We start from the raw sequence: 26,603 nt of genomic DNA, 5'->3' as shown, positions 1-26,603 counted from the left end.
ACAACTAAGAAACTAAATTCTCCCTTGTGAAGAGTCTGGGGTGAACTGAGTCTATGGCCATGGAGTAGGGGGCTGTAAGGAGCATCACGGAAGGGGGTTTGGAGGAACACCACGTGGTGGAAGTGCTGCAAGAAACACCTAGAAGGGCTTCAGGGAACATTACCTGGGGGTGGGTAGCACTGCAGCAGTCTCAGAAGTTTGACTGACAGCCAAGGAGCTGGGACAAAGTAATAAGTATAGTCCTGAAGATCTGTTGATGCAGACGTCACAATCTGTAAGACAGGTGAATGGTAAGAGGCTGTCCTCAGGAGCCTCCACAGGGTCCCATAGAAAAGCCACCCTGGCTCCCTGGGCCAGGCCTTCTGAGAAGTTTGCAGTATTCAGTATATTCAATACTGTTTCCTGTCTCCCCTCAAAGAGAAGCTGGCATGGCCACATCAGCTCACAGTGAAAGGGACTATGCATCCCTTTCAGGGGACATATCCAAATGCTGTTACCACAAAGGCTCTGGTACCCTTGAGCACAGGTGAGCAAGCACTAGCCAAGCAGCAACCATCCCTCAACACCTGGGGAAGGAATTAGTCTTTCTTCTGTGGGCTGGAAAATAAACACTAAAGAAAGTACATCAAGGTCACTCAGAAGGAAAGGGACAGCCCAAGAAGCTAACATTCTGACCCACACCCCACAGGCCCCAAGCCTGAGCCAAGTAGCACTTGCTCTAATTACAATCTCCACCTCCTAATCCAATATGGCCCCTGGCCTAGCTGTGACCACAGCTGCCACTGCTGTCTCCATCAACACACAGCCCTGTGTCCTCTCCACCTCTTGTTACCTCTGTTTTGCTTTCGTTTTTGAGACAGGATTTCTATGTGCAATGGCCCTGGCTGTCCTGGAACTCAAACTTTGTAGACGAGGTTAGCCTTGAACTCATAGAGATCCACCCACCTCTATTTCCTAAGTACTGGGATTGTACCACCATGCCTAGCTACTTGTTACCTCTTGTTTTAAGGACTCAAGGTTGCTCCCTCCCTAAAAGTGTACCTGTGTGACCCTTTAGCCATAAGTGAACACATTCTAGAAAGCTCATTCTTATGATACTATCCGAGACTCAGGTTGTGGACACCCCTGCCACAGGCAGCAGAGTCAGGAAAGGACTAAACAGGCAAGGAAGGCACAGAAAGCAGCCAAGCCAGATAAAAACAAGCCCCACACCACCTCTGAGAAATGCAGGGGCAGGCCCAATAGGATTCATCCTTCCAATGTTTATTTTCGAACTATTTCATGCTCAGAGAGAAACCTGCAGCTTTAAATGAATCTATTTATACCAAAGAGGCAAGGAAAACTCTAAATGTTTAGCAAGAAAGAAGACAACAAAGACATAAACAGGAACCAAGTAGGAGAACGCAACAGAGAAGACCAAGTGGATACTCTGCAGAGGACTTAGTGTGGTCCGTGGAGCACACCAGATGCGGTCCCTAAAGCTGCAACAGAGAAGGAACTAGAGGTGCAGCTCAGGGATGGAAAACCACCTAGACTCAGGCCACAGGTTCAATCCCAACACTGACTCCCAGTGGGGAGAGAAAGCAACAACAACAAAAAAAAGTGGGATTTGTCATTTCTGCAGAGGAGACGAGCACATGGTCAATGAGTAATGGAAAAATGGCCAACTTCATCATTAGAAAATGCAAATCAAGATCACAAGAAACACCTCACACCACCACCACCACCAACAACAACAACAACAACAAAAAGCATGCCTGCATAGTAGCATGGTGGTGCACACCTAGTCCCAGCACTTGGGAGGGGGAAGAGGACCGCCAGTTCAAATCCAGCCTAGGCTACAGAGCAAGACCTTGTCTCAAAACCAGGGAAAATGGGGGGTGGTGGGCAAAAAAGCCTCACAAGCCTGAGAACCTGAGACCAATGCCTGGAACTCTATATAAAGAAGGAAGGAGAAAGAGAGATGGCAGGAGAGTCTGGAAAGAACTAAGCCAGGAAGGTAGACAGCAAGCAGCCAAGCTGGGCAAGAGCAAGCCCCACACCACCTCTGGGAAATGCAGGGACAGGCCCAGTAGGATTCCTCTTTCCGATGTGTATTTAAGAGCACTTGCTGCCTTTCTAGAGGCCCCAAGTTCAGTTCCCAGAATCCTTATCAGGCAGCCAACAACTATCTATACTCCACCTCCAGGGAATCTGATGCCTCTGCACTCACATGTGCATACACACATGCAGACAGACACACCTACATATAATTCAAATAACAAATCCTTTTTGAAAATGAAGAGAACCAACTTGTAAAAGCTGTCCTCTGACCTCCATGAGCCATGATGTGCACACATATACACACTAAAATAAAGACACACACGCCCACACGCGCAGGTGAGGATGTGGGAAACTTAGAGCCCTTGTGTACTGCTGATGGAAATGTAAAATACTGCAGGTGCTGTGCAAACAGTATGTCAGTTCCTTTACAAAAACAAAATTAGCATCTAATCCAGCAATTCTATTCCCAAAAGAGAAAGTAGCACATAGAGGAGACATTCACAAAGCCACTAACAGCACTATCCACAGCAACCAAAATATGCAAAACACCCATGAGACAGAATACTACCCACCTTCCGAGCTGAGGAGATGGTTTAGTGGATAAGAGGACACACTGCTATTCCAGAGCCTGAGTTGTGAATGCCTCAATGATGACCACGTCACACACAAGATACAACTCCAAGAGGCCAGCATGAGCAGACTCAGGCAGGAGCAGTGCAGGAGCATTGCTGCGGTGAACAGCACCTACTGTGGAAGCCACTAAACAGCCTTACAACCTGAGCCATGAATCCCACTGCTACCAACATTTCACAAACATGTAGACCATGAGACACCCTGGGCTGCTCACAGCTAGCCATTGATGATTGTCTCCAAGCAGAAAGGAACAAAAGGCTTGACAGAACAGAGATGACTACACTTTGTTGCATCCAACAGCCACTTCTCTACAGGCCCAGAATAGCAGCAACAGCTACTCCAAACAAAAGTGAAGGGTTCACACACAAGGCTGCCAGACAGACACGTACAAAGTAAAAACAGGCCACACAGACCTGTGACAAAATCAGATACAAAGCCAGGGCAGGGAATGTGGGTGGGGAATATATCAGCTAAGAGGCTCTCCCTCTTAGGAGAGCAGACAGGAGAATGCTTGGCACTGGCAACTGCCCCTCAATAAGCACTCTGGATAGAGCAGAGTGCTTTTGAATGAAAAGAGAAAGAAATGTGTCAAGCACTGGCAGGGACAAACTTTTTATTCTAGAATTTACAATGTGGGTCAAATATCATGCATTCTAAAATGTTACATAATAATTCATCAAGCAACAAAGATCAAATCCACCCTGCTGTCTGTCTCTACCACAGACTTACTCTGCTCAGTCGGGAGACGGCTAGGGAGACAGAGGTCTTGAACTCCTCAGGATTCTTCTGGGCCAGTGTGGTGATGAGGCTAGTTGCAGCAGTCACTACCCCCTGAAAGACAGAGACTGCAATCAGGAGGCCTACAGGCACCATAAGTCACAGTTATGCACATGCACCCTACGGTGTACAGCCACCTGGTCCCCAGGCCTGCCCTAACTGGCATGAGGTCTGCAAAACTGAGGCAGGGCATACTGTCTGCTCCTGGGTCCACTTTCTCTCTGGAAACTGGGCATCTAGTCCAGCTTGGCCTAGGTACTTGCAGATGAAGGCAGTGCTAGGCTGCAACTAGAAAGCTTGAGAGACTTTGTCACCTGTGTACCTTTGTCCCCATCCACTCTAGTTGCCTTTAATTACTGTGTCCAATGTAGTGGGAGACAGAACCTTCCACCTTATTTGAATCTTCACAACCCTGCTGTGTCTTGTCTTAGCTGCAGACTGCTACTCTGTAGAGTCCCCCACACACTGCCTGGCTCAAATGGGAGCTGCTCGAACCCCACGCAGCACAGCAGTCCCCTATGAGACCTTAGGTCTACCTCTTTCCCAGGATAACAAACACCCGCTCCAGTACATATCTTTTGAAAGATCTTAGTTAAGTAAAGGAATCTCTGGCCTGCCCGTATGGCACATCTGTAATCACAGTACTTCAGAGGAAGAGGCAGAAACGTTACTTCAAGGCCAGCCTGAGCTATTCGGCAAGTTACTGGCTCAAAACCAAAAGTAAATTCCATCAGGTTGGGAGTCAGGCATTGGTGGGTTCCTAACATTTGGAATAGGCCAAATCCAAGAAAGATAACTACTCAAGCTATGTGCAAATACAAAACTGCTGGCCACCGACTTGGCCTCCCTCCACAGCATGGTTTGTTCTCCCATCGTCTGTGGCCTCACAGGAAGCTAAAAACCAGAAGCACAGTGCAATATGCAAGTACATGGTCCTCAAGTGTCCCCTGGCCTCAGGTGGATATAGGGCAACCCTGGCCTTTTGCTCCATCTCCAGATCTCTTCCCCAGACAGCAGCTCAGTCCTCAAGGCTCTAGGTCATCTGCTCAACCTCATCCCCACTTAACGGCCACCATGGCTGATGGCTTCTGAGCATTCCTGATCTCATGCAGGTCCTTTGCCTTGTGAATAAACACTGTTCTCAGAAGAGGCATCAAGCCCACTATAAGCAGGCATCTGACACCTTAGAGCCCCTAAGCATGAGACTGGGAGAGCAGCATCTCCGGTCTTCTACAGTAGCAAAGCTGGACAAGGGTTGGAACAGCTAAAGAGCATGCTGGGTTACTAAGGAGGGCCTGTGGGTCTAGATATGACGCCCTGACCTTTCCTACTTTGAACTGAGTTTCTGCCACTAGCCATGATGCTAGCAAAATAACATGCATGCATGTGAAAAGCCAAAAGCAACCAAGAAACTGGGGTCACAGAATCAGTATCCAGAGAGGCAGTGTCCTGGCACCAAAGACCCAGCCTTGCTTTCTGGAAATGACTTGATATCACAGCCAGAACTCTGAACTAGCACAAACACTGCTCAACACTCCTCACAGTTGGTTCATCTGCACATTTGTAGGACACCTGACTTTCACAGCCTCTGAAAACCTGGTTTAAGTCTGGCACATTATGGCTATAAGAAGTTTAATCTTTCTGAGTCTTGGTTTCCTCAGCTTTAAAACTAGCAAAGTCCAACTGTTTACAATTTACAAAGTTTTGTCTGATGCAGCTGATGGCCTCTGGCAACATCTTCTGACCCCCAGAAGGTACTCACACTTCAAAGTCTAAGTGCTTGGGGCACACTCACAGCAGCACGGCCGGCCCCTCTCCAGGGCCCGCTACCCTCCCTGCACTCCCTTCAAGATCTATTCTAACTCCTATCTCAGCAAGCACAAGAAGGCACAACACAGGGACAGCGTGAATGGCTGTCATCCAAAGCGTCCAATGCAAGCCCCATGTACTGTTCTCTCAATGTGCATCTAACAATCTTTAACTTTCACAACAGATTATCAGGGGGGGTGGGGGGGGGGAGACAGGCCTAGATAACACACTTGCCTGACCCCAGCCATGTCTCCAGAACTTGCTCAACAGTCTAAGCAGCAGAGGCCGTGGCCCACAGCTGTTTCCCACCCAGCTGAGCAACCTTAGTCATAAAATCACAGCCTTTCAGTCCTCTTCTATAATATGGGTGATTTAGTAAGAGTGGCACACTGGCACTTAGCTAAGAAGTGGAATACACCCATCACAGCCGCACACCCACAGCTACTAAGTGGGAATCACCCTGCATAAACGGGCTCCCTGGGGAACTGGCTTGCCACAGCAGGGTGCTGGTGGCCTGTGTGCCTAGCTGCAGAGGATCCCAAGTCTCAAGGGGCCACTCTACACCACTCTTCTGGAAAGGTTACTGGGTGGTTGAGAGTGGAATGAAACTCAGACACTCACCAAGTGCTGGTCATTGAGGAGGTGTACCACGCGAGATGTCCAGTCGCCCATGGGAACTAGGTCAGGCGATGTCCTGTACAGGCGCAACAAGCAAAGAGCTGCGCTCTGCTTCACACTATCCATGGTGTCTCTGGAAAAGACAACTCCGGTCACTCAGAAGACCGGTGACCTCTCAGGCTAAGCCAAGCAGGTATGGAGCTGCATGGAGAGCACCTGTGGGTCAGGAAGTCCCACACAGCTCAACATGCCAGCCCTGCACAGGTCACTCTGAAGGACACAGTTCAAGCAGGACAGCCAGCTACAGGCAAAAGGCTACACTGTGTGCTCTCTGGCTCCTGGACACTGAACACAAGATGGACTGTAGAGGCCAGCCATGACAATGGTGCTCCTCTCTGAACCACAAGACTACATCCTCTTCCCTGTGCTCCCCACCCCCCATCCCCATTACAGCAGAAACAGATTGGAGGCCTGAAATACAAGAGGCTTCTTCACTTTGCCTACAAAATGTGTCCTGCTCCCCTCACTTCCCCTGCTCCACGAGGCTGAGGCAGCAGGCTCAGGGTGTCTTGTCCTGGTCAAGAAGTGGTGTCTCTTTTTCTTTGGCTTTTCATTGTGGTTTGATACAGGATGACATCATGTATCGTACACTTAACCAAGCTCAAGATCTCCTGTCTCAGCCTCCTGAATGCTAAGATTACCAGTTTATGTCACTATGTCCAAATCTAACTGAAAAGTCTTAAGAGAAAGCACATCTGTGTCCTGGCCCGGCCTGCAGCCTCACATCAGCACCTACATGCAACTGCTGTGCTCCCTGCTTTGCCTTATATCCACTGCACACAGCTGCTGCCTTCCAGCCACACTGTGCACGAGAGGGCCTGAGGCCGCCTCCAATGTCAGGGAGTGTTGTACTCTCTCTCTCTTCCCCTTCCAAGGCCACCCAGAGGCCAAAAGAAGAAGGTTGTGAGTAGGTGTAGACACCTAGCAGGGAGGCAGCTGTTTTCTGCTCTGCTGAAGACAGAGGAGCTCTGGGGGCTCCCCTTCACCCTACCAGAGCCTGCCAAGAAGCAGGAAAGAGGCCAGGTGTGACAAAACATGTCTTTAATCCTAGCACTCAGGAGGTAGAGGAAGAAGAACCTCTGAGTGCTAGCCAGAACGGGACTACATACTGAGTCCCTGTCTCAAAAACAGTCAAACAGTACAGAAAAACAGGCTGACCAAGAGATGTTAGCTGGAAGAGGCTGTCATAACACCCCTGTAAGAACCAGATGGAGGTAGCTGGAGAACTGGCTCAGCAGTTAAGAGCACTGTCTGCTCTTCCAGAGGTTCTGAGTTCAATTCCCAGAAACCACATGGTGGCTCATAAACATCTATAATGTGATCTGATGTACTCTTTCTGGCCTGCAGGTATACATAAGACAGCACTGTATACATAATAAATAAATAAATCTCAAAAAAAAAAAAAAAAAAAAAAAAAAAAGAACCAGCTGAAAAGCCAGGTGTAATGGTACACACTTTTAATCCCAGAACTCAGGAAACAGAGGCAGGCAGATCTCTGTGAGTTTGAGGCTAGCCTGGTCTTCATAGTGGGTTATAGGACAGGTAGAGCTACATGTAAGACCCTGTCTCAGGAGGTAGGGGTGGAGAGCCAGCTGGAGACCTTAAGGCACGAAGGTGGGATCTGTGGCAGTGGTAAGAAGAAAGAGAAGGGTCTGTGGATTTAGCTCAGCTAACTCTTGGTCACTGGAATCTTATTCCCAAATGAAGCAGAATCAATAGGAAAACCTTCTAAATCTGCCACAGGACTATTCCAAAGGGAAAAATTAAAACTCTAAATAATTCTGGCTTATGTTAGTGCTGGAGAGGGAAACCAGGGTTTCACACCTACTAGATAAACGTCGCCACTAAGCTGCAGCCTAGCCTGAAAGCCCTTCTAGATACTTATCCCATGGGGAGAAGAGCGGGCCCATGCCCCCTTCTGGCCCCCATAGGAGTCACTGCCAGGTGCCCTCACTGTGGACTACAACTGCAGGGTCCATGCAACACAACCATGTTTATTTCTACATGTACAACCATGATGCTGAACCAGGAGGCCATCTCCTCTTGTTCCCAGGCTGAAGCTAACACACAGCTCAGAAAAAAGTGCGTGCCAGCCCAGAGGTAAGGACACAGAGCACCCTCACCCAGCCTGCACTGGGCCCAGAGCAGCTCCCAGCTGTCAAAGGTGTTCTTTCTGATCCTCTATTGTGTCTGAGGCAGCACTGTCACCTCCCTCCCCAGCCGCACATCCTACTGCTGACAGGACCACTCCATCATCTACATTCCCGTCTCCAAGAGCCACACTAACCAGCACCTACAACCACGGTGCTAGAACACCAGTCCAGAGTCGGCTAGCGCTCGGTGGGGTTTCCCCACTTACAACTGTCTCTACAGTCCAGCATGTTCTAACTGGGAGGCACCACGCAGCACTGCGCCTTGTGGTCACTCCGTGTGCTCTTTCTTGTGTCTTTCCAAAGATTACTCTGTCTGCACATCCTCCATTAGGCCTGCCCTGTGGCAGTGCCAGGAGGCAGAAACATAACTGAGCCATCTGAGCCAGGTACCTGATGGAGCACAGCAGGCACCACTCAGGCACCCTGTCCACAGGACTTCACAGTGACTACGAGGGAAGAAGGCCAGGGAGGCCCTGCTAGCAGCTCACACTTGCATCCTGCCCAACTTCCTTCCTCTCTGGTCTGAACTCTAGCCCTTCCTCTACCCCAACACCCACTGTGACCTCCTACCTCAGTGTTCTCTGATTCCTGCTTATAGTCTACAGTAATATGCCTTTGAGTTTCCCACTGCCGCTCAGCTCTGTAATGCTTCTCTTCGTCATCAGTCCCCTGAGGTCCACACCTACATTTCTGAACCTGTTTCCACAGGATGGGTCTCTCAAGCCTGGTTCCTCTACCTGCCTGTGCTTCACACTGCTCAGAGTTGAGGTGCCAGGGCTTAAAGCTCTTGCGCCACAGCACAGTGACAGAGGCCTGCACTGCTCTCTGTTTTGTGTTTGCGTCATGCACAGGACACTTGTACCATCTTTGGCCTCTGCCTACTTGATGACAGAAGGAGACCCTCCACTATGAATATGACAAATTCTCCGAGTCTTTACTCCGTGCCAGTCCCACCCAATTCCTCCAGAAAGCTGACTAAGTAGAGCAAGTAGGAAGCTCTGGCCTCTGGGACCCCCGACCTATATGCCAGCATCACAGTAGCAGAAAACTGTAGACACTGCTTTCAAGGCCTGTTCAGTTCATTAACAGTTGTCCTGTCCTATCTCCTGGACCATGATGAATGTAACCACTATGCCTGTATTTGACTACACAAGAACATAAAGTACATGGCCAGCCAAAAGCTGGCCTTGCCTCTGCCAACCCTGAGGCACGAAACAGCCCAGGGCTGCTTCAGACTCTTCCAAAGCGACCCCTTAGAACCACTTGACCACTCTCCAAATGAACTGAGGGGAGAGACGATGCACAATTCTCAGGATACAAGGGCTCAGCCTTTGCTCCAATGCTTCTGGGAAGGGATTGGACTCAGGACTATAGCAAACAACTGTGTTTCTTTCTTTCTCCGTGGAGTCCATGCAAGGCTGGAGTCCTTCCTAGACTGGCAGGCTAAGAAGGGCTTTCTTCCATGATCTGCTTTAAGTCTCGGTGATATCAAGGAGAGAAACTGGGCCTCTGAGCTCTGTACTAGGGCTTCCTGACATTCCACACGACACACAGAGGAGTGTGTTTAGAAGGAGCACATGCTGCCCATCAACAGCACCCAGATACATACCCTGCCACGAGGATCTTGGGGATCTCTCCAGCGAAGGCCTCTGCCATCTCACGGCTCCCCACATTGGCGATGCAATGCAGGGCCAGGCCCATAAACGTGGGGTTGCGGCTGGCAAGGTCATTCTTGATGGCGTTGTTAATCAAGCGGATCAGTTCACTATTCGAGTTCACCAATACAGAGATGAAAAGGTAGCCCTGCATCGCCAGAAGGCAAGGACAAAAAGCTCATGACAAGATGCCTAACACACAACACACAAATAAGCAAGCCTGAAAAGCCTCTAGTGCCATCCCAATGGGTGCCACAAAGACTTGTCCCTGAACGCAACCCACTTTTGGACAATGTACCAGCAAACAACACTTTTGTACCATTCAGCCCTAATGTGGGGCTCCTACTGAAAATGTGTGCATAGTCAGAAGCACAGGGAAACCAGACCACTCAGTCCTTCCCTGGGCTTACTTCCTTCTCAGTAATTCACATCTGTGTTTAGATGCCACACCATCCTCAGGTCAGGATGGGAGGGGGCTGTTACTGCAAGAACCAAGGCTAGTACCATTCACTAATAAATACACATGTCGGTCCAAAAACCTAGCTTACTGCTATCCACTTCTCTCTCAGGCTTAGCCCCATTGTCACCTCACTATCTATTCAAACTGAGTCTCACATCACCATTCTGTCACTTACAAATCAAAGATGTGGAGCCTGAAAATAGAAAGGCTAATTTTCTTAATGAGAATCCTAAGATATGTGGCTTATTTTTTAATTTCTGTAAGTTAAATTTTTAACAACAAGAGAAGCTGTTGTTTAAATACAAACAGCCTTACTATAAAAGCTGAAACTCCAAGCCTAAGCAAGTCTGAGCAGCCTGCAGAATGGGCACCCTCATACTCTGGCACAGCAGAGGACAAGGAATGAACAGCACCTGTGGCTTTATTTCTTGCCTCTATGGGCACAGAGCCTGTTTCAGGCTGTCATGCAAAAGGCCATGGAGCAAAGTCTCTGCTGGCCCTGCAATCACTAACAAGGCCCTGCAAAAAGAAGGCACTGAGGCTGTGGGCAGCAGACACAGGGGTGTGGGCACAAAGGATCTACCAGCCTAAGGCAACAAAGAAGAGCAGTAGGGAAGACAGCCACCCCATCAAAGTCCATCCTTGGCACCACTGCGCCACAGAAGCAAAGAACTAGGCTGGGATGGGGATGGGCATGGCTGCAAGGAACCAGCACAGGCAGTAGCACAGGCCAGATGCTCAGGTGGCTATTACCCAATGTAAGACAGTGTGGAAGGTGGAGTCTGCAAACTGCACAGAGGGCACATTGCCCTGCCCCTCAACCATACTCACAATCTGCTTTTCTGTGTATCTGTTTGAGCTCAGAAGATTCACAGCTTCCATGTGTCCAAAGTCAATGTCATGACCAAGTAGAAAGATGAAGAGCAACTTGCAGACATACTTCTTTTTACTGTAGCCATCAAGAGCCTTGTCACCTACAGAAAAGGTGAATGAAAACTTTATAACTAGTGGGCAAGGTGAGGAAGACAGAGAACTGTGTAGCAGAGTAACAGACTGCAGTAAAGACCTCAAAGAGGGCATAGGCCTCCAGCCAGACACGCAGTACAGACACAGGTAGAACAGCTATTGCACTTGATAAATGTGGTGCACACCACAACCCAGAATACTCAGCAGTCAGTGCTCTGTACCCAAAAGACCTGCAAGTGCTTGCTGGTGGGGCCATGACCTCTCTCTCAACCTGCCTTGGCCCCAAAAGCCCTGAAACACTAAATCTGCAAGCCCTGCACAAGCCATCAAGCTAATCCTTTAAACAAGCTTATTGCCTTAGGCAGATACACTTACTATAAATTATCTTCCATTACACAACAGTTATGCAGCAAATCACCTAGCCATGAAACCACACACACACACAGTCAAGAAACTGTGGCATGGCTAAATTCCCTCTTGTTCAGAGCAAAGCAGGTTCAACATAGACTGATGACAGCACAAAGTTCCCTGTGTAACCAAGAGCCATCAGCACTTCCTCTCACTTCACTTGAAGCACAGGAATATTCCTGGGCTGACCTGCAGCAGGAGGGAATGTTGGTGTATACTCTTCTAGTAGGCTGGGTCTTCTGGTGATAGAGTCAGTATGAGGTCTGTATGGTCTAAATTGTCAGAGAAGCTTCACTCAGCAACTGATGCAAACAGATGCAGAGACCCATGGCCAAACATTAGGCGGGGCTTGGGGAATCCCTTGGAAGAGGAGGATGAATGATTGTAGGAGCCAGAGGGATTGAGGACATCACAAGAAAACACACAGAATCAACTAACCTGAGCCCACAGAGGTTCATAGAGATTGAACCACCAGGGAGCCTGCATGGGACTGACCTAGGCCCTCTGTACATACGTTATAGCTTGATTTTCTTGTGGGAGTCCTATCAGTGGGAGCAGGGGCTGTCTCTGACTCTGAATCCCTTTCCCCTACCTGGGCTGCCCTGTCTAGCCTTAACAGAAGAGGAGGTGCCATGGCAGGTTGATATCCATGGGGGCCAGCGTTTTTCTGAGGAGAAAGGGATAAGGAGTGGATAGGGAGGTAGAGGGAGCTGCAGTCAGGACATAAAATAAATAAAATTAAGATAAAAAAGATGTGCATTATCAGAATAAGATTCAGGCTTCTGTGATTACAAATAAACAGCTTTATGAAAGGGAAAAAAAATAAAAGGTATGAGGCGTGGTGGCGCTCGCCTTTAATCCCAGCACCCAGGAGGCAGATGCAGGTAGATCTCTGTGAGTTCGAAGCCAGCCTGGTCTACAAAAGTGAGTTTTGGACAGGTAGGGCTGCACACAGAAATCCTGTCTCAAAAAAACAAATAAATGTATGTATGTATGTATGTATGTTTGGTCCAAGGGTATGTGACTGGTCAAGACTATCACAAAAACACTGTCCTGCTTGTCAAGGGCTGGGCAGTGGCATCCCTATGCACAGACCTGCTGACCTCACAGGGATGTCTGGAACAAGCATTGAGTGACACATTGGGTGAAAACCAATTCGCAGTGGCCTAACAGAGCTCCTGGGAAACTTCCTTCCTTTCTAGCAGCAAACCAAAACTCAAACACTAAGAGCCCATCTAGCTGGCTACACCCCCTACTTATCCTCAGCGTACTGCTACCTTCATGCTGTGTGTATGTATGTGGCATGAGTAACAGGGACGCAGAGACAGGCAGAGCTCTGTGAATTTGAGGCCAGCTAACTCTACACAGTAGGTTCCAGCCCAGTCAGGGATACATAGTGAGACCCTATCTCAAAAAAGTAAGGTTATTATTCAAAAGGTTAAAAAGAATTATCAGGTTACAGATGTTGCACATTGGTTTAAAAGCACACATATGCCTCTAGGGTCTACCCACATCGTTGTTGTTGTTGTTGTAGCAGCAGCAGCAGCAGCAGCAGCAGCAGCAGCAGTATTCTATTTCAAGGTATACCCCCAAAAACTGCAAATTAAGAACTTAACCAGGGTGACACAGGACTGTTACCCCAGAATTCAGGAGGTAGAGGCAGGAGGATCAGGAAAGTCAAGGCCAACCTCAGCTATATAAGTACAAGGCCAGCCTGCATATAGCAAGACGGGGAACAGTAAACATCAGCAGGTAAAAGCATCCAATGCAAGCCTGATGACCTGAGTTCAATCCTTGGGTACCACAGTGGAAGGAGGAAGGAGAGAACTGACTACAGCGGGCAGTCCTGGGACCTCCACTGTAGCACACAGAAAACAGAACAGTTTAAACCAATGAGAAATTTGCACATGAAATATGAATGAACAGGATCTGAGAAAGCAAATTGAGTTAAACACACTGAGGATATCAGGAGTTAAGAGCATGCACTACTCTTCCAGAGCACCAGAGTTCAGTTCCCAGAACCACATCAGGCAGCCCACAACTACCTGTAACTCTGGCTACAGAATTACACCTCTACCCCCTATGAGCACCTGCATTCATGTGTGTGTGCCATGTGTGCACACACACAAACACACAAATAATAAAAATTAAAACTTAAAAAAAAAAAAAGACACTGAGAATGGGCCAATAACCAATTGGTGTTGAGTGTGACCTCGATGGAAAGGGAAAGCACTGCAGGAAAAGAACTGGTCAAAACCAAGCAAGGAAAAGAACAAGTATGTATTCACTTGTAGAATCTTGTGCAAAACGAAAAGTAAAGGTTGATGAAATCTTTTATGATGTAGTGCAACAAATTAAAAGAAAACTTCCAGAGTCTGGGAAGGCCTGCCTGCTTCTTTAACAGGCTAAATGCATTGTACAGTGCCCAGTTAAACAGAGGAATTCTGTTTAACCTACCCTGACCCAGCTGAAGGGTGCCTGAACTGTGGAAGGTGTTTACAGGGCACTCATGAGGGCTGGAGCTCAGATTCTAGAATCCATGTAACAAACTGGGTATCCCCAAAACACTGTAACTCTAGCACTTTAATTCTAGCACTGGAAGGCAGAGGCAGGAGGATCTCTGAGTTCGAGGCCAGCCTGGTCTACACAGTGAGTCCAGGACAGCCAAGGCTACACAGAGAAACCCTGTCTTGAAAACAACAACAGAAACAAAACAAAACAACTCACCCGTAACTTCTAGCTCTGGAGAATTCAACACCCTCTTCGGGCCTCTGAGTACCCATAGGCACACAAACATTCAACTATTTGTTTGTTTTGTTTTGTTTTTGTATAATTCAAGCTACTCTCAAACTCACTACATAGCAGAGGATAACTTTGAATTCTGATCCATCTGCCTTTACTTCCTAAGTGCTGAGATTACAGCTCAGCATCACCATGCCTGCCTTTATGTGGTGCTAGGAACCAAAGCTGCAACTCTGTGTGAGCTAGAGAAGCACTCTAGGTACTGGAGAGATGGCTCTGAGGTTAAGGGCACTGGCTGCTCTTCCGGAGGTCCTGAGTTCAATTCCCAGCAACCACATGGTGGCCCACAACCATTTATAATGTGATCTAATGCCTTCTTCTGGCCTGCAAGTGTACATGCAGGCAGCACACTATGTACATAATAATAAATAAATAAATCTTAAGAAAGAAAGAAAGAAAGAAAGAAAGAAAGAAAGAAAGAAAGAAAGAAAAGAAAAAGAAAGAAAGAAAAGCACACTACCAACATCTTAAATAGACTGCCTGTGATAGTAACCTTCAACCAGCGGAGAAAGACCACTGTAGCAGCTGTATTCTAATCAGGCTTTTTGCCATATCATAGTCTTAGACTATGCAGTTTATAAAGTCAGAGCCTAGATCCATCCATTATTACTGCTGAGAGACAATCTTCACCACAGAACACTCCATACTCTGGAGAGTAAAATGGTAAATCTTAAAAGTACCACAATGTTTTTTTGTTTGTTTTGGTTTTCTGAGACAGTGTTTCTCTGTGTAACAGCTCTAGCTGTCCTGGAACTCTCTGTAGACCAGGCTGGCCTCGACTCTCTCTGTAGACCAGGCTGGCCTTGAACAAACGGAGATCCTCCAGCCTCTGTCTCCCAAGTGCTGGAATTAAAGGTGTGCACCACCACCGCCCAGTTAAAAGTACCACAATGTTACCAGAAAAAAATCCCAGCCAAACATTGTGGTGCACTCCTTTAATCCCAACACTCAGGATGGCAGAAGCAGGTGGATCTCTGTAGGTTCTAAGCCATCCTAACTCCTCATCCAGACTTTTCAAATGTCCCTATTACTTTTTTGTTTACAGAGGAACAGTATTAATAGCTGTGTACAGTGGGAGGCTACAATAAGTACGTATTTTCAAAATGATGTTTTAATGATTTCACAATTCCTATAACTCACTCCAAGGCATCTACAGCTGTAAACCCCTGCTGTGAATCCCTGGCTTGCTCAGGCACAGGTCTGGTCTACAGCAGTTTGGTATTTTTGCCTATTTGTGAAAGTTTCACATGTGCAACTTTGGGGTGGGGAGGGATGAATGAGACAAGGCCTCGCTCTATATCCCAGGCTGCCCTGGAATTTACTATGTTGCCCAAACTGGCCTTGAACTTACAGCAATTTTCCTGTGGAACACACCTGTAATTCCAGCACTTGGCAAGAGGCAAAAGGATCGAAAGTTCAAAGCCAGCCTTGGCCACATAGAAGTTTGAGGCTGTCCCAGAGTGTATGAGAAAATGTTTCATTTTTTAAAATTATTAGAATATTTTAAAGATTGTATGTTGTAGCTGGGCGTGGTGGTGCACACCTTTAATACCAGCACTTGAGAGGCAGAGGCAGGCAGATCATTGTATGTTTGAGGCCAGCCTCGTCTGCAAAGCAAGTCCAGAACAGCCAAACCTAACACAGAAAAACCCAGTCTCAAAAAAAAAAAAAAAAAAAAAAAAAGATTGTATGTTGTTCCTTTCTGCTAGGTGCTGGCTGCTTGCTGTCAAAATTAACAAATTCATGAAACCAGGGAAAGTGGTGCTGCTTCTGGCTGGACACTACTCCCAATTATTAGAGCCATGCCCTAGTGACTAGAATTGATAGCTGCTATGGGCAAAAAGAAAATCATAAAGAGATCAAAACTCAAGTCCTTGTTGAAAGTTTATAACTACAATCACCTCATGCCCAAAAGGTGCTCTGTGAATATTGCCTTGGGCAAAACTTGTCAACAAGGATGTCTTTAGAGACACAGCTCTTAACTCAAGGCCATGCAGGAGGCCAAGGTCAAGTTTGAGGAAGAGCAAATGGTTTTTCCAGAAGCTTTGCTTTTTGGGTATATTTTTGTTTCCATCATTTAAAAAAAAAAAAAAAGATTGTCTATCCAACAGGGAGTCACTGTATTTAAGGCAGCCAACTCAATGTTATAACTATTTTAAGACAGCCAAGCATAAACAAAGAGACTGGAAACAGTTCATTGGTAAATGTTTGCCCAACACACAGGGAGACCTGGCTTTGATCTCTAGCACCAGGTGTGACAAATACCACCTGTAATCTCAGAACTAGGAAGGATCAGAAGTTCAAAGTCAACCTCCATGACATCACACATTCTAGGCCACCTGATCCATGGACAAGACTAAGTCTTGATTAAAGTAATGTTCTTTTGTATAACTCAGTATCACTCAGTAAGTTTAGACTGCCATAAAAATAAACAGAGACAGATTCAACTCTCCAATGTTCACTCCTCATGTTTTATCATGTTTTATCTGCTTGCTATCAAGGACTTAATTTCCACATAGACTTTAAACTCTACAAGACATCATTACCACATAAAAATCACCATTTAAATTTACCCAGCATCCTCTGCTTTATCATTATTGCTGTGTAACTGACCTTGTACCTGGAATCCTGAGTCTGTAAAAGTTCCTCTATCAGAGAGAGAGGCATGCTTCTAGGAATTCTTCTATTTTTGTTTTTAAAACATCTTGTTAGGTGTATTAGTACTATTATTTATTTTTAAAGGTTTGGGAGGGCTTGTTTTTTTAGATGGGGTCTCACAATGTGTTAATGGCTGGCCTAGAACTTGCTTCCATGTAGACCAGACTGGCCACGAGCTCACAGAAATCCACTTGCCTATGCCTCCCAAGTGCCAGGATCAAAGATGTGTGCCAGGCAGGTGGTAGTGGTGCACGACTTGAATCCCAGCACTGGGAGTCAGAGGCAGGAGGGTCTCTGTGATTTTGAGGCAAGTCTAGTCTACAGAGCTAGTTCTAGGACAGTCAGTACTACACAGAGAAAGCCTGTCTCAAAAAAGCAAAAACAAGTAAACAAACAAGAAAAAAAGGTTACATGTCACCATGCCTAGGCTTATTATTTGGCTTATTTTATTTTATGAGCATGAGTATTTTGCCTGCATGTATCAAATGTGCATTCAGTGCCAGAAGAGGATATTAGATTTCCCTAAAACTAGAGTTGCAGACAACTGTGAGCAACCATGTGGGTCTTGGGAATCAAATTAAACCCAGGTCCTCTGGAAGAGAAGGCAGTGCTTTTAACCACTGAGCCATCTCTCCAGTCCTTACTTAAGTTTTTTGAGATAAGGTCTCACTATAACACCCAGACTGACTCTGAACTGGCTGGCAATCGTCCTGCCTCAACCTTCTGAGTTTTGCAGGCTTTTGTACATAAGAGATCACACTCATGCTCACCCTCCCTCCCTGTCCCTCCCCCACTGTTGTTTAATTCTCTTTTTTTTCTTGAGTCTTATTCCATGTCTTTTAATAAGACATTTCCCCAAGAGTCACCCCTAGAGCAGACTTCCTCAGTATCTGGACTTTGTATCCTTCTTCCTGCTCCCTGCTGTTCCTGTTCAAAAGCCTTGAGCAGCTGCTGTGGAGACTGCCCTCTGCCCCTCACTGCTCAGAGCACCCGTCTTTGTAACTACACACAGTACACTAACGCCGTGCTCTGCCTTTTATCTAGTCTGCCTTTGTTCCAGATTCTGAGTCCTCCAGAGCCCATCTATACACACACTCCATCTCTCCTCCAAGAGGTAAAGCAACCTTCCAGGCCTCAACTCTAGTCTCTGTCCTCTATCTAGCCACCATCTTTTCCTCCCTCTGAGCTAGTTTTCATCTGACCAACCTTTCAGAAAACCAAAGTTCTCTTCAATTACCCCTAATCACCTCAGCCATCTACTGTAGTTTCATTTAAGTTACCCCAACTGGTCTTATTTTAAAGTCTGTTCTCACTTCTGACACTTTCTAACTTTCCTACTTTTACACCTTTAGATGCTGTAAACCCAGTTCACTGTAACATGAGCCTGACTTAAAAGTGCTCAGGATTCTATCTCCTGGGCCTCTGTGGGCTCCGGTTCACAGGATCTTGTTTCTCTGCACCCTTGATCTCTCTGACCACACACTATAACACCATTTAAACCAACTGCAGTCAAGGTCAGGGAGATAGTACTTTCCTGACAGAAGGACTGTTGCTCCTCACCTCAACCCAGATCTAAGAGTGAGGTTGTTGGCAATGCCATGTACCAAGAAAGCGCAGCTGCAGTGGGGGAGCCCAGTCCTCAGAGCTGTGGGGTGATTTTGGTGTGATATAGAAGAGGGGCTCCAATCCAGTGAGCCCCGGACTTTGGCTTTTATCCTTCTTCACAGGGGTTCCTGACATTCTGAACCAGGTATTTTCTGGTCGAAGGAGCTGTGTCCTATGGGTCCCTCTGCCGACCAGATGTCTGCATAGCCTGCCCACCCTCAGCTGACAAGCCAAAGTGCTTTTCTTGGAAGGCAACATTCCAAGTAATGGTCATGGCTATACGATCCTTAGGGCCACCAACACAGCTCCATCTAGACTGCCTTTCTCAGAACAGTAAGGGTAAAGGCACAGACAGTGTTGCTCTGGGCCTCACAAGCCAAAGCCTTCTCCTGGGTAGCTTGAGAATGTTTTTTTTTTTTTTTCCCCATGGCACTCTGATGCTCTTGGGGGGTCTTGAACATTGTCTACTCTCCATATGACACCAGTGGCAGGACTGGTCTTGGACTCTGGAGGTACCTTCTATTTCAGTCTTCCAGGCAGTGCAGACCTAAGCCAACTGGACTCTCTAACCAGAGTAGACACCTGAGCCACAAGTTCACCAAGAACAGATAACAGACTTTCTGTTACTGCTGCACTCCTTCAATGGCCGACTTTGCTTAGAGATGGCCCTGGCCAGGGCACAGGGGGACTTCCTTCCTGCACAGAACAGCTCAGCTTCACAAGACTTCCTAGTTCAGCAACCCTCAGAGAGATGTTTGTAGAATATCTAATTTAACACATCCCTTGATTCGGGGGTGGGGGGCAGGAGGTGCTGAGAATCAAATCTAGGGCTTTGTATTTGTCAGGGGTACACTTTAGCAGTAAGCTATATCCCCAGGCAGAGTATGAATCTTTTTCTTTGTTTAACATTTGTTAATTCTGTGTTTATGTACACATGAGGAGAGCATACATGCCAAGGTGTACACGCAGAGATCAGAGGTCATCTTTCAGAAATCAGTTCTCTCCCCCTACAATGTTGTTTCTAAGGATGGTTATCAGGCTAGGGAAGAGCCCTTAACCAATAAGACATCTCTAGAGCCCCACGGTTCTTAATTTTTAACTTATACATTAAAAAAAAAAATCAACAATTAAGGCTGAAAAAGATGTCTCCAAGAGCCGGGCAGTGGTGGCACACGCCTTTAATCCCAGCACTCGGGAGACAGATACAGGTGGATCTTTGTGAGTTTGAGGTCAGCCTGGTCTATAAAGAGAGTCCAGGGCAGTCGAGGCTACACAGAGAAACCCCATGTTGGGGAAGAAAAAAAAAAAAAAGGTGTCTCCGTGGTTAAGAGAACCTCCTCTTTTCTACCAGAGGACCAAAGTTTAACTCCCAGCACCCACATGGCAGCTCACAACCATCTATCTGTAACTCAAGTTCCAGGGGGCCTGATGCCCTCTGCAGGCATCAGGCACACACATGGTACACAAACATACATGCAGGCAAAACACCCATACACAGAGGATAAAATAATAATTTTTCTTATTTCAACATTCAAATTTAATCTTTCTTTGAAAGTCACAAATGCTGTATTAATCATGTGGATTAAAATGTATTAGGTGCTTACCTTTTATCAAATGATCAGTATGGGCTTCCTCATATAACAGTTACAATAGCAGACATGGGCCCTTCACAGTGAGGGCCCAAAGCTCCCAGCATGTGAGAGCTGGAAAGGTGGCTGTGCCCAACTCTGCTCAGCTTTGCCTACGCCTGAGCAGGAGTAGCATAAGGCCCCACAGTAGGCCTGACTCTCCCAATGGGTCACAAGTGACTATCCTTTCTCTATGCACGGCCTCCTCTGTCCTAGTGCACTGGTGTCCTCTGTAAGTCTTTGGCACTGCAACCTCATGATGGGGTCTGCATCTGGAGAACAAACTATTAGCACTCCCAACCTTTGGAGAAGGAAGCAGTGAGTGCTTACTTACTCACAAAGCACTGAGTGACAGACTCCCAAAATACTCACTGGATAGATACTACATATACAATGCCAGGGCTTTCAGAGGCCTCTTTTAGAGTGGGGGGGGGGGGACAGGGTTTCTCTGTGTAGCCCTGGCTGTGTAGACCAGGCTGGCCTCAAACTCACAGAGATCCACCTACCTCTGCCTCCCAAGTGCTGGGATAAAGACATGAGCAGCCACTGCCCAGCTTTTTCAGAGGCCTGTTTTAAAATACCCAAATTTAACTTTCTGCCAGCTCAACAGCAAATACTCTGACAAGTAATAAATTAAATTCCACTAGTTTTCAAACTGCCTGACCATCCAGGAAATCCACTTTCAAGGCACCTGAGTCACCCATCCTGAAACCCTAGAAGACCACAAGGCTAACTCTTAATGACTGTGCGCCTCTTTAGGGTACAATCCAAGCTTCTCCTCTACTTACCATTTCTAGGAAATTCCAGCAGTTCTTGGAGCATACAGGATACTAAGCCTGCGCTATGCAATGTTTCAAGGTACAGGGTGCTTCGTGAAGCACATACCTTTTTAGCAGAAGCAGCCCAGTCTTCAACTGACAGGGCAGATATACTGGGTTGCTCATTTAAAAAAAAAAAAAAAAAGATAAACAACCAGCAAAAGCGTTCTGTTTATTTAACAGACATCGGCACCCAGGAGTCCCTGGCCTGTCAAGGCAGCTCCATCTCAACATAGTGATGGGCAGCATTTTCCAGACAAGACACCAGGTCAAGCCAGGAGTGGTGGCAGACACCTGTGATCCCAGCACTTGGGAGGCAAAGGCAGGTGGATCTGTGAGTTCAAAGCCAGCCTGGTCTACAGAATGAGTCCAGGACAGCCAAGGCTACACAGAGAGACCCTTCTCAAAAACTACACACATACATACACACACACACATACACCAGGTCAGTGTTATTTTCAACTCCTAGAAAAAGATCACAGACAAAGCTAGGAAAGAGCTGACCAACCAATTCAATACAATCTGTTCTCACTAGCTGGATCCCTCCTTGGCTGTATTTTTGGGGGGGAGGGTTTCCAGACAGGGATTACAGACATGCACCACCATGCCTGGCTCTATGATTGGATTTACGATACTAAGAACTTGATGTGTTTTAGGAGTTTAAAAAAAATCTTTAAAGACTGTTTTTTGTTTTAGGAGCTTAAAAAATGTTTAACGACTGTTCTGCATTCATTACTTTTCTGGTAGTTGTGGCAGAAGCACCTAACAAAAACAGCTGAAGGGAGGGCTAATTCTGGTTCACAGGTCAAGGGTGCCCATCACAGTGAAGAAGTCAGCCGTAGGAACTTGGAGTGGCTGGTCACACTGCATCCAGTCAAAAAACAGCAACAACAAAAAGATGAAGCCACAGACAGGCCTAAGTAGCACTCATCTGTGCACAGCTGCTAATGAGCAGGGCTCACTATGGCTGAGTTGGGAGCGTCCCTGGGCTGGAGTGGTACACTCAGCTCACTTCCTCCCTTTAATTCAGTCCTGGACCACCGCCTGCCCCTCCCCCCGCCAACCCCCGCCAACCCCCCCCCCCCCACTCATGGGATGGTGCTGCACACATTTAGGGAGCCTTCCTACTTCAACGAACCTAGTCTAGACAATTCCTCCCACACAGATGGCATTAGGTTGACACTGAAGATTAAAGATCACCACAGGGCCCTTACTATGTTGTAGAGAAGGGTACCACTTACCTTTAAATTTTGATCTAATATTTGCCAGTTCCTTGTTTATCCTCTTTATCTCAGCTTCTTTACTTTTACCTAGGAAGAAAGAATATAAACACACTGTTTTATTGCCTCCAAAGAAGCCTTCATTGCTGCTGAGACCCACACTGAAAACTAACGCCAGACTCAGGGTTTTCAGTGCTCTTGGCGGGGAGGGAGCTATGAACTACCTGAATGTCAAACTACATGGGACACAACCACAGATAAAGCCCTGGGGTCTCCACTCAGCCTCATAACCTGAAGACAGGAGGCAAAACCAACAAAAGAAGTAATCTGCCAGCAGTAGAAGGCAAAACCCTAGTTGACTGGCCTAGGGTAGTCACATCCAGTGTTCACAAGGCTGAGGCAGGATTGCTGTGAGCTGGAGGTCGGCAAGGGTTACAACATAAGCAAAAAAAAAGAAAAAAAGAAAAAAAAAAAGAAAGAAACAGAAAACAAGAGTTAAAAATAAAAGGCCAGGGAGCCGGACATGGTAGTGCACACCTTTAATCCCAGCACTTGGGAAGCAGAGCCAGGTGAATCTCTGTGAGTTCGAGGCCAGCCTGGTCTACAGAGTGAGTCCAAGACAGCCAAGGCTACAGAGAGAAACCCTGTCTGGAGGGGGGATGGGGGGAATAACAGGTGAGGCTTGGCAGGACATGGCCATCTCAACCCTAGCAGGGACCTCATCTCCCCATCTCCTTTGAGCACCAGGCTCTGCCACATCCTGCTCTAAAGAGATATCAGGGTGTTCCCAGCAGAGGCCCAGCCTTAGGAGGGAGGCTCTTGAAACACACGGCTGTCACTTGAGGGTCCTCAAAAACCCTTGGGCTATGGCTGTAAGTTCCTGTGGTGACTGATACAGGCCCACCTGTTCAGAATGGCTGGCACAATGGGCATTCAGGCAGCTCCTCCTTCCAGGACTGTAAACCGCATCATTATAGTTTCACTTCAGCAGAGAAGTTTAAAGCAAGAAGGGTAAAGAATATGAAGTGCATTTGTGAACCTACGTTTTACCCAGAAGCAGTTCGCCTGCTACATAGCTTGGAGAGGGGTATGGGAGGCTTTGGTTATTTTGGAAGAGAATTAAATTTTTGTCCATGAATAAAAGATGAAAAACAATTTTCTTTAAAAAAATGAAAGGATCTGCTTAAATTATTTTGTGTTTTGCATATGTAAAGTAAAACAGTTTTTACTTGCAAAGTATTTCTTTCATATATTGGTTTTTTGTTTTGTTTTGTTTTTTGAGGTTTTTTTGTTTGTTTGTTTTTGTTTTTTGTTTTTGGTGCCCTGCCCACACCCCACTTTTGAGACAAGGTCTGACAAAGAATGTGTCCTCGACCAGCCTGGAACCCCATGACAATCCTCTTCTTAGCCTTATCCGACAGCCACCACACCTGGCTCTCATTTTTTTTTTTTTTTTAATAATAAAGGAAAGGGTACTTCTATCAGAATACATATAAATTTCTTTCTAACGGGGTGTGGTGGCACACGCCTTTAATCCCAGCACTTGGGAGGCAGAGGCAGGTGGATCTCTGTGAATTCGAGGCCAGCCTGGTCTACAAAGTGAGTCCAAGACAGCCAAGGATACACAGAGAAGCTCTCTCTCAAAAAACCTTTTTAAAAAATTCTTTCTGACATTATCTATAATTGATCGTTGTGTGCAAGCCTGCTTTTCAGTAATGTAATATAATCATCCTTTAAGTTAGATGTACAATTAGAGATTCTAAATGTGTTGTTTAAATTTAAAAAAAAAATACTCTTTCAGAAAAAAAAAACTTAAAATCTCAAGATAGTGGCTAACAAAAATCAGACAGTAAGGAACAATCTTAAGAAAAACAACAGGACTGAGGAGGTATAGATTGTCTGCCTGGAATTGACACGGCCTGGGGTACAATTCTAAGCACCACATACAAAAAAAGTAAGACAAGATGACTGTTATGGGTTCAAGAGCAGCCTGGAGGACCAACCATGGCTGGTCAGATAGTACAGTGAGTAAAGGCGTCCCACCAAACCTGATCAACTCAGCCCAGAACCCAATTAATCCCATAAGTTGTCTTCTAGCCTCCACAAGCACAGTGTTATTTATAAATAAATAAATAAAATTTAATTTTAAAAAACTAAGTTAGAGCTGGGCGTGGTGGCGCACGCCTTTAATCCCAGCACTCGGGAGGCAGAGGCTGGTGGATCGCTGTGAGTTCGAAGCCAGCCTGGTCTACAAAGTGAGTCCAGGACAGCCAAGGCTACACAGAGAGACCCTGTCTCGAAAAAACCAAAAAAAAAAAAAAAAAAAAAAAAAAATGTTAGAACATAGAACAAAACCCAGTGTATGGTGCATACCTATAATCCCAGCACTAGGAAGGCCGAAGTACAAAGATCACAAAGGTCTAAGGCCAACCTGGTCTACATAGTGAGTTCCACAGCAGCCAGTATGTACTATGCAGCAAGACTGCTCCAAGAAAGACAGCCAGACAGAAAGAGTGGGAAAGCCAGAGTGGCAAAGGCCAGCTATTATTTCAGCACTCAGGAGACTGAGGCAGGAAGATGTGTAAGAGGGAGAGATTTGCCTGGCATGGTGAGATCCTGAGTTCCAGCTCTAGCACCATAAATATGAAAAGGGGGCTGGACACTGACTGCTTTTTCCAGAGGACCTAGGTTCAATTCCCAGCACCCCCATGACAGCTCACAAACAGCTGTCACTCCAGTTCCAGGGCAACTAATAGCCTCTTCTGGCCTCTGAGAGCACTGCATGTACATGGTGCACAGATATGAATTCAAGTGAAACACCTATAAACATGAAAGATAAAATGAAAAAAAAATTATTTTTAATAGAGTGCCAGTAGCTGGGCGTGGTGGCACATGCCTGTAATGCCAGCACTCAGGAGACAGAGGCAGGCAGATCATTGTGAGTTCAAGGCCAGCCTGGTCTACAAAGAGTGTCCAGGACAGCCAACATAGCAGAGAAAGCCTGTCTTGAAAAACTAAATTTTAAAAAAGAGTGCCAATAAATTTAAAAAGACACAACACAAAAACAAAAAACCGACCTGCTACTGCCTGGGGAGGTGACTCAGTAGGTAAAGTGTGAGCATAAAGACCTGCGCTCCATCCGCAGAAGCACATGAAAAAGCCAGGTGTGGTGGCACAGGCTTGTCATCCCAGATCTGGGAAAAGGAGAGATTCCTGAGGATGAGCAGCTAACCAGTCTAGCTTACTCAGCCAACTCCAGGGTAGCGAAGAGTCCCTGTCACAAATAAAATAAAATAATTAAAAAGGGGCTGGAGAGATGGCTCAGAGGTTAAGAGCACTGACTGCTTTTCCAGAGGTCCTGAGCTCGATTCCCAGCAACCACATGATGGCTCACAATTATCTATAATGTGGTCTGATGCCTTCTTCTCTGAGGGTCATGAACCTCAGACATCCAGAGTCACCTGAAGAGCCACAGAAAACGTCAACACATGAATATGAGGCACATGCATGAGTGTGCAGAAGAGCATGAATGATTGCAAAAGTGGGCCTGAGCGTTCCAGGGACAGTCTTAAGTGTACAGGAGGATGAGTGTGCAAGAGGAGGGCATGAATAAGCACAGAAATGTTGTGTTTAGGCAATGTAAACCATGTGCACCTGTCAGACACACCTTCCACAGGAGCACAGCAGGACAAGGAGGAGGCAGCAGCTTAGCCTTCACCAGAGTAGTAGCACCTAGCTGTAGGGGAGTGATCACTCAGAAAGCCTAACAGTCTCCTGGTGTCCAGTGGAAAGGTAGACCTGTCGACCCACAGCCCAGAAGCAGTGCCAGCCTGAAAGAAGAGGTCAGTGTAGTTGGTCCTGAGCAGAGAAGCACTGGACCCTAGGTGGAGGTGATGAATATACACCCAGAGGTCTCAGGCACACCCTTAGTGGACCTGGCCTTTCCTGTGTTTCTGACCTACCCTGCCTCTGCTCTATGAGGCCCTGGCCAGGCCATTTCAGCTCCACCATCATGGCATTGCCCTCAGTCCTCCAGTCACCCGGGTGCTCAAGGCACTCCCCATGGCAGACGTGAGGACAGCCCTGCCTTCATCTAGGTCCTTCAATCCATCTGACCATGGCTTCCCCACAGAAAACTCAAGTCTCTTCCTCAAACAAGGAATGACCCTATTCCTTGAGAGGAATACTGCCAACACACCCCTGGGGCAGCTCAGATAAGCCCCCAGTATCCTCCTGTCCTCAGGCACCCATCCCTGTCTGGCTGCAGCCACACTGCCTCATCCATCAGAA

General features: G+C 46.8%; 1 protein-coding gene across 3 annotated transcripts in view; it reads right to left on the bottom strand.

The window, feature by feature from the left end:
• Ap2a2 (adaptor related protein complex 2 subunit alpha 2) overlaps positions 1–26,603 on the bottom strand; it is a 71,693-nt gene that overhangs the window by 22,928 nt on the left and 22,162 nt on the right. For 2 of the 3 annotated variants that reach the window (XM_051145667.1, XM_051145668.1), the window contains exons 2-7: positions 22,335–22,403; positions 11,040–11,182; positions 9,703–9,896; positions 5,884–6,013; positions 3,406–3,507; positions 164–272 (exon numbers count right to left, since the gene is read on the bottom strand). In XM_051145667.1, the coding sequence (XP_051001624.1) occupies positions 164–272; positions 3,406–3,507; positions 5,884–6,013; positions 9,703–9,896; positions 11,040–11,182; positions 22,335–22,403 (747 nt within the window). Of the gene's footprint in view, positions 1–163; positions 273–3,405; positions 3,508–5,883; positions 6,050–9,702; positions 9,897–11,039; positions 11,183–22,334; positions 22,404–26,603 lie in introns of those variants that run through there. The other variant, XM_051145666.1, reaches the window with a different exon arrangement.

This window comes from Acomys russatus, chromosome 5 (genome assembly GCF_903995435.1).
Source record: "Acomys russatus chromosome 5, mAcoRus1.1, whole genome shotgun sequence".
Lineage (NCBI taxonomy): Eukaryota > Metazoa > Chordata > Mammalia > Rodentia > Muridae > Acomys > Acomys russatus.
Note: the sequence above shows the minus strand (reverse complement) of the source record. Positions and strands in the feature narration are given on the sequence as shown.